The 17,880-nt window shown below is 41.7% G+C and overlaps 1 protein-coding gene across 6 annotated transcripts in view; it reads left to right on the top strand.

Annotated features, from left to right (window-relative positions):
• Positions 1–17,880, top strand: part of Nedd4l (NEDD4 like E3 ubiquitin protein ligase) — a 364,487-nt gene that overhangs the window by 305,250 nt on the left and 41,357 nt on the right. For all 6 annotated transcript variants that reach the window (XM_008855365.3, XM_008855364.3, XM_029557321.1 and 3 more), the window contains 6 exons: positions 1,865–1,996; positions 2,500–2,619; positions 3,665–3,862; positions 9,072–9,149; positions 11,337–11,391; positions 16,364–16,422. In XM_008855365.3, coding sequence (XP_008853587.1) covers positions 1,865–1,996; positions 2,500–2,619; positions 3,665–3,862; positions 9,072–9,149; positions 11,337–11,391; positions 16,364–16,422 — 642 coding nt within the window. The remainder of the gene's footprint in view (positions 1–1,864; positions 1,997–2,499; positions 2,620–3,664; positions 3,863–9,071; positions 9,150–11,336; positions 11,392–16,363; positions 16,423–17,880) is intronic.

The following is a 17,880-nucleotide window of genomic DNA, read 5'->3' as shown; positions in this document are numbered from 1 at the left end:
ATATCAAATTGCTGCTCCCCCAAAAAATAACTCACTATGAAAAGAGAAAAGTGACAAACGCCATTTAATGTTCTGCATAGTCGAAGCATTTTTGGTCATGTGAACCATAATAGGTCAAAATGTGATAGCACATGCTTTGCCGAAAGTGTTGATTGAGTACTACCTTAGAAGGCAGTCCCTCAGACTAGGCTTTTAGCCAGTCCAGATGAAAGTCCTTGGAGGTAGGGCTTTGTTTCGGGGTTGCCCATTCCAACTGTAAACTAGTATCTGGTTTTCGTGGCGATAAGAGGGTTATGCCCCTGAGTTGATGTTTGTCCTGCTCCTGGATCCAGGATGCTGTGTGGTTGGTCTTGGAATTCTCTAAGGAGGTCTTTAGATCTTGTCTGGAAAAAATGTCAAGGAGGTGGTTGCTGTGTTTTCAGCAGGAAGTTTCTTTACATATCTGTCCTTGCCTGGTCAACACAGTTTAGAAATAGCCACTGAATTGGCTGCTTCCCAATTAGTTTTCAAGTTAAGTTTCTTTAGAGTGTGCTATTAGGCATGGGAAGCAGGTGGTGGAGCTTCTTTAAATGCCATCCCCAGGAATGGCAATGTGCATGTTCTTGCTCCAGTTCAGGGTCCCTGAGGGCTCCATGGCCATGATCTTCTTCAACAAAGCACGTTAGTAGTGAGTAGAAAAGGCAGAGGAAAGGTGCATTAAGAAATTTTTTAATCTTCAGCCTCATTCCAAGAAAGTAATACCCGCTGAGCTACTTGGAAGGCTCGTTAGAGAAGATCCCAGCAGAGAAGGCAGCACCCAGAGCAGCAGGACTCCCATTCCTCCTGCCTCTCAGAAGTCTTGGTGGCCAGGGTTGGTATTATCTTTCTGCGCCCCTGTCTTAAGAGCACTGCTTTCTAGGCACAGATGAATGGGACAGCACCATGCAGGCAGGCATTCCTGAGACAGCGCTGCCCCTGGGCATCCTTCACTGCCCGGTCACCTACCCATCCTTGATAGTCCAGTACTTGCTCATCAAGACTGCATTTTTTAGACTGCTTCTTAACAAGCCAAAGTCTCAGCTATCTTTTATGATCAAGTTTGCTGTATCCAAATATAGTCACTCCATACCGGACATGTCCTTCAACTCAAACCTGCTTGGTGATTTGTTCCCTCTTTAAAACATATCCTCTATGTCACCACACTGGTGTAAGCACAGCCTCAGGTATGAGGCTCCCTGGGACTCCTTCACCAGGTTACCAGGAGACCTCCTAGGCTGGGGCACATACACATACTGGAGCTCTTGGGGTTATGTTCCTACACAGGAGTATAAGTGTTCATGAAGAGAGGTTCTGTGTTGTATTTTTATTTTGTCTGAAAGTTGGTATTCCCCGGGACTCAGAAGACCTAAGTATTAAGCCACAGGAGCATCTCTGTGGACAGTCAGCTGTGTGGAGGAAGTGTCCAGATCATCCCTTTTAATAGACAGTAGCTTTGGGAAGCTTGAAATCCTTTCTAGAGAGATGTGGTTTGGCAATGAAATTTAGTAGCTAGACCAGAGTGTAATACATTCTCTTTCTTTGTAGCCACCTTAGCAATGACCTCACAGTCTGAGACCTGAATCAGTAATGTGGACCTCCCCCACCCCTCAACTGAGTGTGGTCCATCTTACAAGAAGCTCTTGGAAGTCTGTTTCTGACTTTCAGATACTCTTTAGATGTTACGGTTTTTGTTTTGTTTTTGTGCGGGGGTTTTCCTCTGTAAAAACAGAAAAAAATGTATATCTTCTCCAAAAAAAGTATAATTATCTGGGTGTATATTACTTTATTAAACTGATCCAAAAATAAATTCTAGTTATTAAATAATAATGATTTCTTGCACAAACAGCCATCAGTGGCCTATGTACATACTACGCCGGGCCTACCTTCAGGTTGGGAAGAAAGAAAAGATGCTAAGGGACGCACATACTATGTCAATCATAACAATCGAACCACAACTTGGACTCGACCGATCATGCAGGTATGAAGATCACCATCCAACCCAAAATCTCAGACCATAGCGGCCGAGATGTATGTGACCTGCATCCCATCCTGGTGTTTATGTCCTGTTATGAAGGAACTAAGTTTAAGGAAGAGTCTCACCAAAGACAGGCATTACTCTAAGTAGACTATTTGCCTAAGGAACACTTTGGTCCTCAAATCAGTCTGTCCTTGGATACATTACTTTTAATGTGCCATGAAAGGTATTTTCAAAGAATGAGCCTATGGCATTGTAGAGTTCTCCTCCCCACCTCCATGTCCCTCTTTTTCTAAGGCTGGTTTTATACAGCCCAGTGATTCATTTTTATTTCTCCTGAATGTGTCTCCCTATCTTTGCCCCCATTATTATGTTTAATTATTTCCTCCATGCTTTAAATAGTCCAGACCTCTTATTATTGCTGTGTGTGTTGTTTGCGTTCACGCTCCTAATCATACACAGGGAGATCCTCATACGAAGCTAACTTGTTTTTGCCTCCAAAATAGCTTGCAGAAGATGGTGCCTCTGGATCGGCCACAAACAGTAACAACCACCTAATCGAGCCTCAGATCCGCCGGCCTCGTAGCCTCAGCTCGCCAACAGTAACTTTATCTGCCCCACTGGAGGTGAGAAGGCTGCCTCGCCTAACCGGGGTCACCTCTGTCCTGTGGCTTCTCTTCATTCCCTTCTCTCTAAACTCTGGCTTCAGTTTCGCAGCCAGCTCCACCCTGAGCAATCGTGTGTGGTGGTGAGGGCTGCTCTGTGCAGACTCCCCACATGCTTCCCTGTCTCAGCCAGCTGACATCCTGGACTCTCTCATAATCTTCATTCTCATTTGGCTGACACCGTTCGTGGTGACTGGTGCTGGGTGTGGGTGCTCTCTCTGCAGAACTCGTACCATCTCTGTTCTGTCTGCTCCTTATTGCCTGTTACCTCATCAGAGCTGCATAATACTTCTTTTCAATGCCAGTGCTTCTCTTGAGTTTTCAATAGCTGTTGCTTTGATCACATTTTCTTTGACTGTAGGGTCTTCCATTGTGTGGGCATCCATGTTTCAGATGCGTATTTGCATCTCCAAGTCATTGCTGGACATCTGTTTGTGTGCTCTCCTGTTTGTGTTGTTTTAGTGGAAGCCCTGAGCATTACAAGTGGCAGACTTAGAAAGGCTCAAGCAGTTAAGGCTGTGCCCTGGAGATGGCTGTGAGCTTCCCCTGGCCCTGAGGCAAGCTGTTGCTCAGTGGGAGTGGGCGATAGCTCTTCAAGACTGGGATGGGTTGTGGGGTTAAACCATGTCATTCCAAAGTGTTTCCTCCACTGATTGAGATTTTCCTTTCTGGGTTCTGAAACTTGGTGATCTAGTCATTAGACTGTGAGCTCATTATGAGCAGGGCCTTATTTTTCTCTACTCTGAAATCTCTACCCATAAAACAGAACTTTTGGCAGTTATCAAGTGGCAAAGAATGGTGGTTATTCATATTTAATGTTGTTGGATGTTTAATCAACAGAAAAGGTATAAAGTTAGACTGATTTAAAAGTAAATGAAGAAACAGGGTTTTAGGAATCTCCCCCTTGTCCCTTTCAGAGGAGGAGCTTTCTATGGTACCCAGGTGCATTTTGACACGTTGGATTAGCACATGGTGAAGAGTTCTAATGCTCATTATTATTCCTTAGGGTGCCAAGGACTCACCCATACGCCGGGCTGTGAAAGATACCCTTTCCAATCCACAGTCCCCTCAGCCATCACCTTACAACTCCCCCAAACCACAACACAAAGTCACACAGAGTTTCCTGCCACCCGGCTGGGAGATGAGGATAGCTCCAAACGGCCGACCCTTCTTCATTGACCATAACACAAAGACTACGACATGGGTAAGGCTGCTGCTTTTATTTGGCTCCATTTTCACCATGAGCTCCAGTTAATTACTTTCTTTCCTGGCTCAGTCCTTGTGGTTCATGGAGAGGAGTCTTACCATCAACTCTAAAGCAAGCCTCTCAGGTCTGCTCGCCCACATCTGGGCTGGTGGGTGCTGTGGCTCAGGGCACAGAGCTGGCCATTGGGAGTGCTAGTGCCAGCTTGACCTGCTTTTTCTCATGCACTCCAGGAGAGCTCTAGTTTTCATAATTTGCTCCATTTGGGGGAAAGGGGTAGCCTTTAGATTGCCAGGTTTGTTTTGCTGTATTACATCTTGTGCTATTTGTAATTTTATTAGCAATTGTAACCATTGTCAAAATAATGTTTTCTCTGTATGTCTTTTTGCATTACTTCCCCACCTTACAGGATTTGTCACTTTTGTTTTTAGTGTTTATACCAAATTAGAGTTTTGTATTTCTGTGCTATATTTTCTTTCTTGCTTTATGAGTTAGATAGACTGAATGACTTGGTTATAAACCTGATCGTTCTTCCCAGTGAACATTTTGTCAAAATTGATTTTTCTTGCCATGCTGATCTCTCATGTGTTCTTGAATCACACGTGTAAAAGCCTGTGTGTTGTGGTTGGGTGAAATGAGATTAAGCAAAGGTGAATACAGGTGTTTCTGTGTCTTCTTCAGCTGGATCATCGGTAGCTTTTTCAAGCCCTTGCAAAGAGTGCTTTTAAAAGTCAGTTGGTATTACTCTACTGCACAGTCCCTAGTCCTGTAACTCAGCTGAATTGGATTCTCTGGTTTCTGGTTGGTTTTGATACAACAGGACCTTCTGTTTTCTGCCTGTTCAATCTGGTTGGGTAGAGCTAACTCGGAGGTTTTTTTTTGCCCTTCTGGCATTTGTGCTGCTCCCTTAGTGCTACTAGGAAAGCTTGTTGAGTTTCTGGAGATTGCCCTGGCCAGGTTCTTTAGTCTTGAATCAACAATGCATAGGCACTTTCAATTCCCATTTCTAGTGGAAGAGACAGAGTATGTATACTTGATGGAACAGTGCTGTTGCGTTAAGGAAGAGGCTTCAACCAAGGTGACCTTGGCTATCATTTACACTCTGTCCATGGTGTAATGTTAATCCAATCCCTTGAGAATCAGTCTAGAGGACTCCCTAAAGTACCAAGGTGCAGTGTGTCCCCAGGAGGGCATTTTTGGCAGCTGCGGCAGGCCTGTGCCTTCCACTGCAGGATGTTTAGCATCCCTGACTCCTGCCCCTGAATGCTAATGGTTGCCATCACCCTCGCAGTATTCTGATGATCAAATATGCCCCCCATATTTCCAGACAACTCTCAGTGAGAACTGCTCTCAGAACCCTCCCTATTTCACAGTAAAGGAATTTACTTACATGCCAAGAGCAGTTACCATTGAGATCTGATGACATGCATTTGATAAACTGTTAATTACTCCGAAGGCATATAATGACACAGAGACTTGTTTGACTCGCCTCCTAGTCTGGAGATAGTATTGCAGGTTTGTGGGCAGCTGAGAATAAGAGAGCAGCTCTTTGGAAAATAGGGCCATGGACATTGGTTTGGGGTCTTTCTTATTTTTTGTCATTGACACAGAACCCACACCTGTCCTGATGATGTTCCCATTTTCCATAGTACTGCTGGAGTTCCAAACCCTCAGCCAGAAATTGGAGCTCCAGAAATAGGAGGTAAATATCATAAAAGTCAGTGGATTAGTGAATGGAGCCACTCTGGGTTGCCAACATAAGCTATGATCTTAGTAATGTGAACTAGCTTAGTAACCAAATCCCCTAACCTTTCACAGCCTTTCACGCCCCAACTTCAGTATAAGTGCAGCTGGGCAGGTTTGATTTTAAATAGCATCAGCTTTATTTATTGCTGGCACTGGTGCCAATGTAATGAACTCAGTTTTAATTGCCAGTTGTCTCTTTTTACTCAGATCTTTGCTATTGACCAGTTGGCTCATTTGAAAGTTTAATTTATTAAAATGTTTTGTTGCTGCTACTGCTACTATTGAAAATTCTTAACAACTAGAAATCCCTCAAGTCACTTCCCGTCAGCAGGCAGATGTGCTGACACAGCTGTGTTATCTATTCCAAAGATACCCATACAGAATTCTCATTGTGGAAGACAGACTCTTAAATTGCAAGTCCATCTTGGCAAAGAATAGGAGAAGGCAGGAACAATAAAAAATAATTTCTGAATTCAAATCTGTTAGAAGTTACTTTCATAAGAATAAAGGAGAGGGGGCCTGGAGAGATAGCTCAGTTCAGAGCACTGTTCAGAGCACTGGATGCTCTTAAAGAGGACCCAGGTTCATTTCCCAGCACCCACACAGTGGTCACCAGTCCTTACCTCCAGTTCCAGGGGATCTGATGCCCTCTCCTGGCCTCTGTGGACACTATATACATGAGTGCACTTATATACATGCAGGCAAAACACACATAAAATAAAAACAAATAAAATCTTTAAAAAAATAAATGAGAGGGCAGCAAAGCTCTTCTTAGATTTGAGTATCATGATAGAAAAAAAAAAAAAAAAAAACTGGTAGGACGGCTAAGGGAATAATGAAAATACCATTTCTTCCCCCTTCATCCTGTGTTGTTGATTCATGTACTTCATTGAACTCAGGCCAAGTGTTCCCCCATATGCATTGGAAGGATAAAAGTCCATTCAAAGCATATTTACAAGGCACAGCCTTTATACACACAGGTGATGAAGGCCATGTGCCAGCGGTTTGATTGGAATAAAGTCTGACCACTTTAAAAGCAAACAAAAAAGATGGCTTTGTCACCACCCAGGTCAGCCAGCAGGAATGCATGCTAGGAGTCACCAGAGGCCCCAGCTTTCCATTCCCTCTGTTTTGGGAGCAACTCAAAGCCTGTGTTGCTGGTATATTGATGCCTTTCACAGGACAGCATTGGCCTATTTTTGTAACAACAGAGGTTATGACTTAAGTTAAATTACAGCTACCCAAGTTCACTGTAATAAAACTGACTTATAGCCTAAGCTTGATTGCTGATCTCTTCCAGGATAGAAAGAATAAAGGAAAAAAAAACACATTTCTTTGGACTCAGTTCATATGCCTGTGTAATATGTGTTTTTAGATTGGGACTCACTTCTTTCAAAAAGAAATACACACACACGCACACACACACACTCATATGTGCTGAAATAAGGAGAAACAGCCACATATGTTTTATGTACATGATTCATTTGTATTCCTGTCATTGAAGACCTCAGTATTCCAGCTTACCATTATCCCAGTGTTGTCCTTAAGTACCACCAGGCCTTGGCTGCCACGTTACCTGCCTATAAGCTATGGTGATACCTACCTCCTTGGGTTGTCAAGGGACTCAGCAGGACAGTGGCTTCAGTGTTACCATCACACATTCCTCAGAGATGGACTACTGGCAGCTGCAGCCATTATTTTTGGTTATTGCAAGTACAATAAAATATGACTCCTTGGCTAGGGGCTCTTAACGTCCTATGAAATCTGGGTTTCCATGCAAAGCCATTTTAGCAGACTTGTAAAAATGATCTCATTAATGCTTTTCTTGTTCTACTCCCCCCCCCCAGCACCTTTCTTTAATCTCAGTATCTTTCTTTTTTCTTCTCTGCATCGTCAATTATTTTTGCCCAAAGAGACAATTGTCTTGCACAGTTGAATAAGTGCCGGCCTTATGTGTAAAAGCACCCAGAATCCCCATCCTTTTTGTTATAACCATCCCAGGCTTTCTGTAAACATTACTTGGTCATTGGCTACTTGGAGCTCAAGAGTCTCTGGCAGCTGAAGGTATAACCTGTCCCAGGCCAGAGTTAGCACTGAGTGAGTAGCTTTTGTGGACTGCATTTAAGTCTTCTGTCTAGTTAACCAGCTACAAATGACATCCAGGTCATTATCTTCTTGGACTCTCAATCCTAAATCTGCTGGGCATATATTTATATGTGTTGCCACAGAGTACAGAATACTGGACCATGTCTCAGCTGTTGGAAAAATGCATAGCTACACACATCCATCACAAAGTGCTAAAATGATTTATTCCTTCAATTAAGTTTGTTCTAGCTAACAGAAAGCAGAAGCCGATTGCATTATTTGTGTCCTCTTTTGATTCTTGCCAATTCCAGATAGCTCTCACTTTCTTATAATCCAGTGATACAAGCTTTTACTGTTGACTCAGGAAATTGACAAAGCAGAAAACCTTTCAGTAATTTGGCAGCAGCAAAGACTCTAATGGAATTGAAAAAAGCTAGTGTCAGATGTCCCAAAGGTTCACTTTTTAATCTTGGGCTAATAATGTTATTGTTCTGGCTGATCATGTATCATTCTGAATATTGTCATTTGTTTTCTAATCTTTTGAGTTTAAAGCTATGAATTCTCTAAGCCCTGTCACATTTTTATTGGGTCTATGTAAGTGAGGGGCTGTTCCCAAGCTCTGGATCCTAACCTTTGAGCAATTCAATTTGGCAAAGTGGGTCTGTGACACTCAGTTTTCCCTATCTGAAGAAACAGAGACTGTAACAAGGAATGTTGCAAAATTATATGTTTGATTGTTCTTTGGAAATCATAGAATATGACCCAAGATATGAGAGCATGTATTTCACTTTCATTGACTTTTTTGGGGGGAGGGGGGGTCGGGCGTCATATGGTCTCTTATGAAGCCTGTCGCTTAAAGAACTCTTACCGACTTTTCTATTAAGACATAAATGAGAACCTAATCAGCAGAACTTGGTCAGGAGTCTCAGTAAAGTTGCCTGGTACCATGATCCAACATGATGAAGCAGGTTGTCTCTAGAGTAGTGAAATCAACTTTCTGGTCAGATGGATTCACAAGAAGCTGAGGAAGCACAAGGGCCAATGATTGCCATTCCCAGTGGAGGAGGATCCAGAGACTGATATGAGAATGCTCACCCACATTTCCTCTCTGGAGGAGAGCCATGCATCGTCCATTTTGATTGTTTTCCCACTTTACCTTCTCAGAGTCTTAGGGGAAAGAGTTAACCTCTTCATGTGTTTTTGCTCTCCTTTCCTGAGACATGGTAGCCAGGTTTCCTCTACAAAGCAGACAGCTGGGTTCCTTCCCCTGCTTTCTGCACAGGCAATGCAAGTGCCTTGGAACACACAAGAATGGAAGGTGCCGATAACTATACACAGGGAGTCCCTCTAACAGCTGCCATTTGCATTTTTCCTGCAGGAAGATCCACGACTGAAATTTCCAGTGCATATGCGGTCAAAAGCATCTTTAAACCCCAATGACCTTGGCCCTCTTCCTGTGAGTACTCTGAAGAGGCATGGAATAGTCTGAAAATATCTACTTACCTGCTCTGTGTTAATGGAAAAGCCAGTGGGTCCCCTTCTCCAGTCTTCCTGGATCTCACTGCTCTATGTTCCTTAGGATTAGGTGTTAGGAGAATTTGAAAGATGTGTTGTTACAATATATGTGATACCAGTACTTACAGAAGTTCTGAATTGCTAGCCATTAGTGGAAGTTAGTCTTTAATCTAGGACACTATAGGTACCAGTTTAAGCAGTGTGCATTTATTTTGTAACTTGTGACTACTGAGCTCCATCCTACTGCTGATTTAGTCTTAGAAACAAAACCCGGAATATAGTATGGAAGAAAAAGGCATAAACAGTTACAGAACTTTTTTTTTTTAACCTGTGAATATTTCGTGTTTTACCTTTTGTTGGAGACTAGTTCTAAACCTTGGTTTGGGGATTGTTTGTTTGTTAAGATTGTTTTTTCTTGGGGAGAATTGTGTAATTTGCTCTGTGTTGGGTATTGAATGGAACGTTTGCTGTGTGCCTTCTTCAGCAGTCCATCCTTCACAAAAAATGCAGGAGACTAGGAGACAGGGTTGGTTTGGTTTGGTTTGGAGTTTTGTTTTTTTAGAGAACCTGGGCCAACCTGGAACTCACTGTGTAACCCAAACTGGCCCAGAACTCAGAATCCTCCTGCCTTCCCTTCACAGGTGCTAGGACTATAGCATGTGCCGCTACACCCGACTTCTAAGACTGTTTTTAAATGGAAATTTTTATTTTTGTTTCCCAGGGATAAGAACTTTTCTGTTACCTGATATGTGGTAGATTATGGAAAATTTGGGGACTACAAAAGTTAGAGGTCAATCTTCATCCATTTGATTTACAGATAACTCTTACCATCCAAATCTAATTGGTTGCTAGATTCTAAGGGAAACAGTCTAGAGAGTAAATTTTTAAAGTAAACCTATTGGAGCTCGGGAGATTGCTCACTGGGTAAGAGCGCAAGCTTGAGGGCTTGAGTTTGAATCCCCAGAACCCACATGAAAAGCTGGATTTGGCTGCGTGCATGCCTGTAACCCCTGGCACTGGAGGGGCAGAGACAGGAAGATCACTGGAGTTTGCTGACTGCCAGCCTAACTCCAAGTTCAGTAAAAGACCCTGTCTCAAGGGAATAGGCAGAGACTAAGAGAACAAGACACCTGATGTCCTCCTCTGTCCCCCATACATATGGGCATTTGCATATACAAAACACGGTACACACACACACACACACACACACACACACACACACCAAAAGAGAATAAAAAAGTGTCTGAATCTTTTATATTTTTGAGTTTCAGATAGTAAATAGAGACAGGTCAGATAATGAGGCTACTAGCCTTAATCTTAAAAATTGCCCAGATCTTGGGATTGGGGAGATGGCTCAGTGGATAAAGCACTTTCTGTTGAAGTGTGATGACCAGAGTTCGGATCCTCAGAATCCATCTAAAAGCCCAGTGGATGTGGTAACCCCTGTAATCCCAACATGTGTGAGACACAGACAGAATCCCCAGAATAAGCTAGCTATCCAGATTAGCTGAAGGCCAGGACTCTATTCTGCAAGAGATCCTTCCTTGTGAGGATGAAGGGCAATCAAGGTAGACACCCAGCATCAGTCTCAGACTTCCACACACACCCATTACATGGACACATGTACCCACACACCTGTGAACCCACATACATATACAAGAAGGGAAGAAAGGAAGGGAGGGAAGGAGGGATGTCCAAATCCTTTAGTTTCTGAGTTTGAATGGTTAAGAGTCCTCAGCGGAGCACCCCAACATTGGGTTACTCAACCCCTTACTAAAGAATAAAACCACCATGTGCTACATGTTATATGAGCCCTTCTCCTCTCTCCTGAAGTACACAGTAGTTTTTTAATTTAATGAGCTTTTCACGCTGAACTCATCCCTTTCGAGCTTTTGCAGTAGCACCTATTCCTTTCCTTTATCCAGTGAAAGCCTGAGACACTTGAGCCCATGCGTGTGTTGTTAGCTGTGCTCCTGAGTTAACATGTCCATTTGGTATATTCTCAGTGTAAAGATTCCTGTAGGAGAGAAAAATAAAGAAGGCTGCTAGAGCTTTTAAGTGTCAGCTTGATTCGGGGACTGCTAACTGATGTTTGTATTCTCTCCCTCCTCCTATCCCTGGACACTAGCCTGGTTGGGAAGAAAGAATTCACTTGGACGGCCGCACGTTCTACATTGACCATAGTAAGTAGGCCCTGCTGTGCACACAGGTGTGGCAGGGCACGGGGAGGGGAGGGTAACTGAAATACCATGGTGAAGCTTTGTCATTTTACTCTCTGTCCAGGCAGCCAGGTGTTATGTGGAGAGAATGATACCAGAGAATCAGTGCCTTCATACGGTACTGTGCCTTCACCCCAAGTTTGCTTCAAAGTAGCCATCAAGCTTTCTCCCAACTTGATCTTGTGACCTATTAACTTTTTTTTTTGAATTACAAAATATTTTTGGTTGACAATCCCTTGATATTTGCGCTTTTAATAAATACACTCTGGAAATAGAAAATAAGATTAGAAGTAATGATACAGTTTTTTTAAAAAAAAATAAATCCACATGTGAGCAGTGTTTTCAGCCACGTATGCTTTGAAAGCACTGCCTTCAAAGGTCTTATGGCAGGAGGCCCATTCTGACCTTATTTTCTATTCATAGCATGTTTTCTTGCTCACTAATAATATATGTAGTTGTTTTCCTGAAATGGTAATATATTTGCTGAAGATAACTACCTCAGCACCTATGAGTAAATGTGTGGTTTCTCATTTCAACTAAAAGTTAAACTAATAAATGTTTGCTTTTAGCCAGAGAGTTGGTTTGGGGGAAATAGGGGGTTCTTTTGAGGTGGTATGTACTTCATGGCTTTATATTCATGTAGCCCTTAAATTTTCTGAAGGAAGAAAGCTTAAAAAGAAAGCTTTAAAAAGTTTAAAAGACTTCAAATAAAGTGTTAATTTCCTTTACAATTGGTAGTATTTTTGTCCTGTGCTTTCTTGTAGTTAGTTCATAAACCAAAAACCAGTGCCAACTCTCAGGCTTTGATAACTAAACAAAGCGTGTTTATGAGCCTTTTGCTGAGAAGTCTAGCCACCTCATAGAGGCCTTGGGGCTATCTCGCAGGCCTAGTAGCTTTTCCACATGAAGTGGAGTTCCCCATCCCCTGCAAGCTGAACTTTGCTTTCAGGCATGAGGGTTTGTGGGTTTGAATTAAGCAAGAAGGCCCAGCCAAAAGTATGTAGGGAACTGGGCTACCCTTGGGCTTAAATCAGATTGTTCAGGACACATAAACTTTGATCTTGTCTTTGGTCAGAAAAAAATACTGAGTTGTTGTACACCTTCCAGCATTTACTGTGAGCATAAAATTGCCACCGTACGTGCTTTAAACTGTGTGTACATGTACAGTTCCCCCACCCCACCCAGTATGCTATCTATTCTTAATTCCGAGATTTCGATAAAGTAGGAGAGAGGTTGCGCCCCTTTATGCCACTAAAAGAAAAACTTTGAGAAAGTTCTTAACATACCACCAGGAGTGAAAAGAAGAATGCCACTATAAATAGTCATTGCAGTTGTGTTAGAACCATACAACATATATATAACTAGTATAATCTTAAAATATTTTATTATTTTTATTTTATGTGTATGAGTGTTATGCCTGCATATGTGTAAGTTCAATGCTCACAGAGGTCAGAAGAGAGTGTCAGATCCCCTGGAACTGGAGTTATGGGCAGTTGTTAGCCACCATGTGGGTGTTGGGAATCGAACCCAGGTCCTCTGCAAGAGCATCCAGTGCTCTTAATCGCTGAGCCATCTCTCCATCTCTAGAATAATTTTAAAAAGATGCTTGATTATTGCTCATTTGAAGTCAGGTTTCTGGAGGGTCGATAGTGAAGGTCTTAAGAATTTGCTGTCTTTGATCAAAGAGTAGAGAGCACCTGCCTGGAGTGAGTAACTGCCACTCCTCAGACCAGGCTGTTACCTGCTCCCAAGAGGCAAAAGGAAGGGGGGAACCTCACTCAATGTCTATGCTCCTTACTTCTAATGTGTCCGCTAGTTGTTCCAGGGTTCATCTGAACCCCAACCTCTTTCCCAGAACATGGTTTGAGAAAGCTCTTCTGGTAAACTCTTCCTCACTTCTAATGATGTGGTGCAGACTGTTCAGAGCCTCCTTGATCTGAACTATACCAGTATAATTGTTCTCATTTAAATTGGAGCTTAAAATTTATTTTGCTTCTGCAAAACCCTACTGAAAGCTTCTCTTAAACAGACAAAGCAAAAATTAGGAGAATAAGAACCATTTTTTGAAAAGACATGTTATCTTTTAACATGTCTCTGCCAGCTCTCCATAATTTTCCATAGTCAAAAATAATAATAATAACAAAAGGGTCCATGTTACAAAAATGGCTCATTTGTCTTTTCATTAAAATCTAGTCTATAAAGTGAAGAATTCCAGTCTTTTTCAAAGACTTTATCAGGTCAACAGGTATTCTCCAACACAGGTTTAATCACACTTAGCAATTTCCTTGCCTTCAGAGTGAAGTCTTTTTTTTTTCCAAACTGTTTTCTAGCAGAACCCATTATCTGATTTCTCAGCCATAACCCCAACAGGCCACAAAGGAGGTCTTCCCTACATACATTGCTTTACTTTACAAGCAGTATTCATTCTTCCTGTCTCCTTTGGTAGCCAGGACATGTGATTGAAGTACAGGCATGAATGCATTTGTCCTTTAAATAATTAGGCTGTTGGGACTGGAGAGATGGCTCAGAGGTTGAGAGCAATGGCTGCTCTTGCTGAGCACCCGTCTGATTTCCAGCAGCCACATGCTAGCTATCAATCAACTCCAGTTTCAGTGATCCAGTGCCCTCTTCTGGTCTCCACGGGTATTGCACAACACAAATAACATGCAAGCAAAACACTCATACACATAAAAATAAAAATAAATCCAAAAATTAAATAATTGAGCTGCTTAATTGCTGTGTTGTGAATTCTTCTTGAGAAGTTAGATGTTTTCAAGATGAATAGAATTTGACTCAAATTCAGAAGCAGCAAATGCTCAGTACCAGTCTAGACATCTTGATTCATTGGATGGATATTTGTTGAGCGTCTCTGTGTCAGGCCTGATGTAAAATGTTAGAGAAATATCTAGAATGGAATTTCTAGCCCTCTTGGGGGAAATGCCATTTTTTCTTACAGACCAGATGTGCCTAACAGCTGAGTCATTGTCCAGAGTTGCCATAAATACAAAAGTTAGAAGAGAAAATTCCAGTGATGGCCGCATTCCCTTGTCCTGTCCCCAGTCTTACTAAACCTGTGAGCAGTAGTGAAAGTAGCCAGGTCTCGTCCTCCTGTTTGCTGCTTGTCCTTCGATTTGAAATTTAATGTCTCAAAGGTTAAAAGCTTGTTTAGATTCAAACAAAAGATCAGCCACCAATCATTCGTCTATTGACAGTACTGCAAATTTGTTCTGATTGTAGCCCCAGGAAAACTTGTGTGATTCTTAAAATCTCAGACTGTTTTGAAAGATCATTGTTTTTACCATTAGCTTCATTCATTCATTACAAAGACAGTATATGAAGCTCCTGTTAAATGTTGGTCCCTGTTTGGCAGAGAACAGGAGGTTTCAGAGTTGAATAACACATAGACCCTGACCTCCAGAGGCCCACGTCTCTAGTGGAGTACCCCGAGTTAGCTTTCTTGTTGAACCAGTTGTAATTTGGGTACCAGACTTGATGGAGGCTGAAGATGGCCTTATGAGATGGGTTCCCTTTCAGACAAATTTCAAGCAGGATTGAGCCTTGCAGGCACAGTGAAGAGCAGTTCTAGGACAGGGAGACATCAGCAGAGGCATGTGCTCAGACTCCTCCATGCTCAGAGGAATGCAGGCCGGTTCCACCTGGCTGGTGGAGGAGGGTGGCATCACAAGCAGGTCAAATCAACAGGTTATCTGCCATCTATGGTGAGATGGGTTCCCTTTCAGACAAATTTCAAGCAGGATTGAGCCTTGCAGGCTCAAGCAGGTCAAATCAACAGGTTATCTGCCATCTATGATGACCCAGGTTCCAGCTGACCTGGAATTCACTGTTTAGATCAGGCTGGCCTCAAACGCAGAGATTTGCCTGCCTCTGACTCCCAAGTGCTGGGATTAAAAGCATGTGCCACCATGCACAGCCATTATATTTCATACATATATTATCTACTCTAAAGCTTTTTTGTTAACTGTACATCTGCTTTCCTTAAATTAATAACACCAGATTTTTAAAAAAATTCCTGGTGTACTTGTTAAAATTGAAACCATTAGTTATTATCAGCCCACTAGCAGGGTGAAAATATGCAGGGTTACTTTTCGTACAAATTCTCCCTTCTTTTACCAACTTGGAAGAATCCATTCTTTGCCCATCTCCCCTCCCCTTATCTTTCATGTAAATCCTCCTGACATACCTCCACCTGTTGTCGTACATACAGGCATCTCTGAAGTCTGGTTAATTACGCACAGCTAAAATCCTGTGTGACAAGTGGTCGTATAGGTAGTGCTGAAAAGTCTTGTTCAAAGCGAGTCTTTTGGAAAAAAAGAAAATTGCCTCTGCCCAGCCAAGCCAAAAAGGAAACCTTTGTCTGGAATCTTCTGTGGCTGTGTCTAATTCTCACTTTTTAGGCTGCCTTCATTGCTTTGATTTTGTGTATATGTGCGTGTGCCCATGTGAGTGACGCACGTTGTGGATTATTTCTTTGTTCAGTGTAGGATCAATGTGGTTTTTCAACACCATAAGCAAATTTTGAGAAGTATTTGAAATGAAAGGGAAAAAAAAAACTGTGTTAACCTTCTAGGGAACTAAAACTTTTTATGCCTTTTTTTAATTAAATGAAAATCAAGATCAAGTTATAAATCCTTGCAAGTAGACGGGTTTATAATTGCAAATTTGGCAGACTGCTTGCCACAACCATGCGAATAGATGGTTTTACTTTAGTTGTACACTTATTATTATTTTTAACCAATAGTATGTGAGGAGTTTGCCATATAGAGTATAGAGTTATCTTCTAACCCAGAAATACTAAATATCTTTGGGGTACAGCCTATGGGACTGACTTTGAAGAATCAAGAAATGGTTCTTTCATAAATATTCTGTATGTGGACTAGATTCAAATTAATGTGCTGATTTGTTTTAATCATTTCAGATAGTAAAATTACTCAGTGGGAAGATCCAAGACTGCAGAACCCAGCCATCACTGGTCCGGTCAGTATTCTAAAGTTCTGCCTCCTCTGTGTGAGATTCTGACTGCATGTAACATATGTGTCTTGTATATTACTTATTACCATGAGCCCAAGAGACCGACAAAACAGTGGTATAAGCATCCTACCATCTCCAGATGGACTATAGCTGCATGGCCCTTTTCATAGGGTCAGGATTATAAAGGAAGAGAAAATAAAATACTGTGATAATTGTAACAAATTAAAACATTTTTCCTAGTCCTTTGTAGAAGGGTGAACTGCTTGTAGCAAGAACATATGTATGTGGGTAACTATAACTTAGGAAAGACATTTGGCTCTGTGTCATTCATTTCTAAATATTTGGCAATTTCCATATGACTTTTTCTTGACTTATAAATTATTTAATATTTAAGCATATGAGAAGGATTCAGCCTACTCATTTTTTTTCTCTTCCTTTATTTCTTTCTTTTTTTTTTTTTTTTTTTTTTTTTTTTTTTTCTTTTTGTCTTTTTTGAGACAGGGTCTCCCAGTAGTCCCAGTTGGCCATGAACTCACTATGTAGACCAGGCTGGCCTCGAACCCACAGAGATCTGCCTGCCTCTGCCTCCCAAGTGCTGGGACTAAAGGCATGTGCCACCAAGCCCAGCTCCTACTCATTTTTTTAAAATCTCTAACTGTATTGGATAGTAACCAGAGAACATTGCCTAGAGTAGTAATTGTCAGAGGGCATTGACTGTGGGATTCTTATCCGGTACTTCATACTTCCTTAAAGGCATGGTCATTATTTGAAAATGTTCTTTGTGTGTGTGTATGTATGTGTGTGTGTGTACTTAAATTACATATATTGTGTCTTTGGTTAAAGAATTCTTTATGCATCTTGTGAAGTCAAGCCTGTGGCATTAGATTACCCACATACAACGTGGTTTTCCTGGCTGTTGATTATAATGACTGTAGTGTCAAAATCTCCATGGTGATTGTTGCTTTATGAGTTTTGTCTAAGATTCATTTAATTACATTTGCTTTCCCTCTTCATTAGTGGTTTTTATTTTGTTTTGTTTTGTTTTTTTGTCTTTTTGAGACAGGGTGTCCCTGTAGCCCCAGCTGTCCTGGAACTCACTATGTAGACCAGATTGGCCTCGAACTCACAAAGATCGGCCTGCCTCTGCCTCTGCCTCCCAAGGGCTGGGATTAAAGGCGTGAGCCACCACGCTGGACTTCATTAGTATTTTTTAATCTCTTAATTTGCACTTTTTTCTTCTTCCTTGCCTTCTGTAGAATATATTTTATTTCTTCTATGCACTTCTATGTTGTACTTTCTAATTTTGTTCTCACATTAAAATGGGGGGTGTAATGTGCATGTGTACATGTTTGTGCAGGTAGATAGGCCAGAGGTCAATATCATATCTCTTCCTCTATTGCTCTGCACCTTATTTTGTTGAGACAGGATCTCTCACTGAACCTGGAGCTCACTGACTTAGCAAGA

This window comes from Nannospalax galili, unplaced genomic scaffold (assembly GCF_000622305.1).
Source record: "Nannospalax galili isolate Female #2095 unplaced genomic scaffold, S.galili_v1.0 scaffold567, whole genome shotgun sequence".
Taxonomy (NCBI): Eukaryota; Metazoa; Chordata; class Mammalia; order Rodentia; family Spalacidae; genus Nannospalax; species Nannospalax galili.
This window is presented reverse-complemented; position numbering and strand designations above follow the sequence as displayed.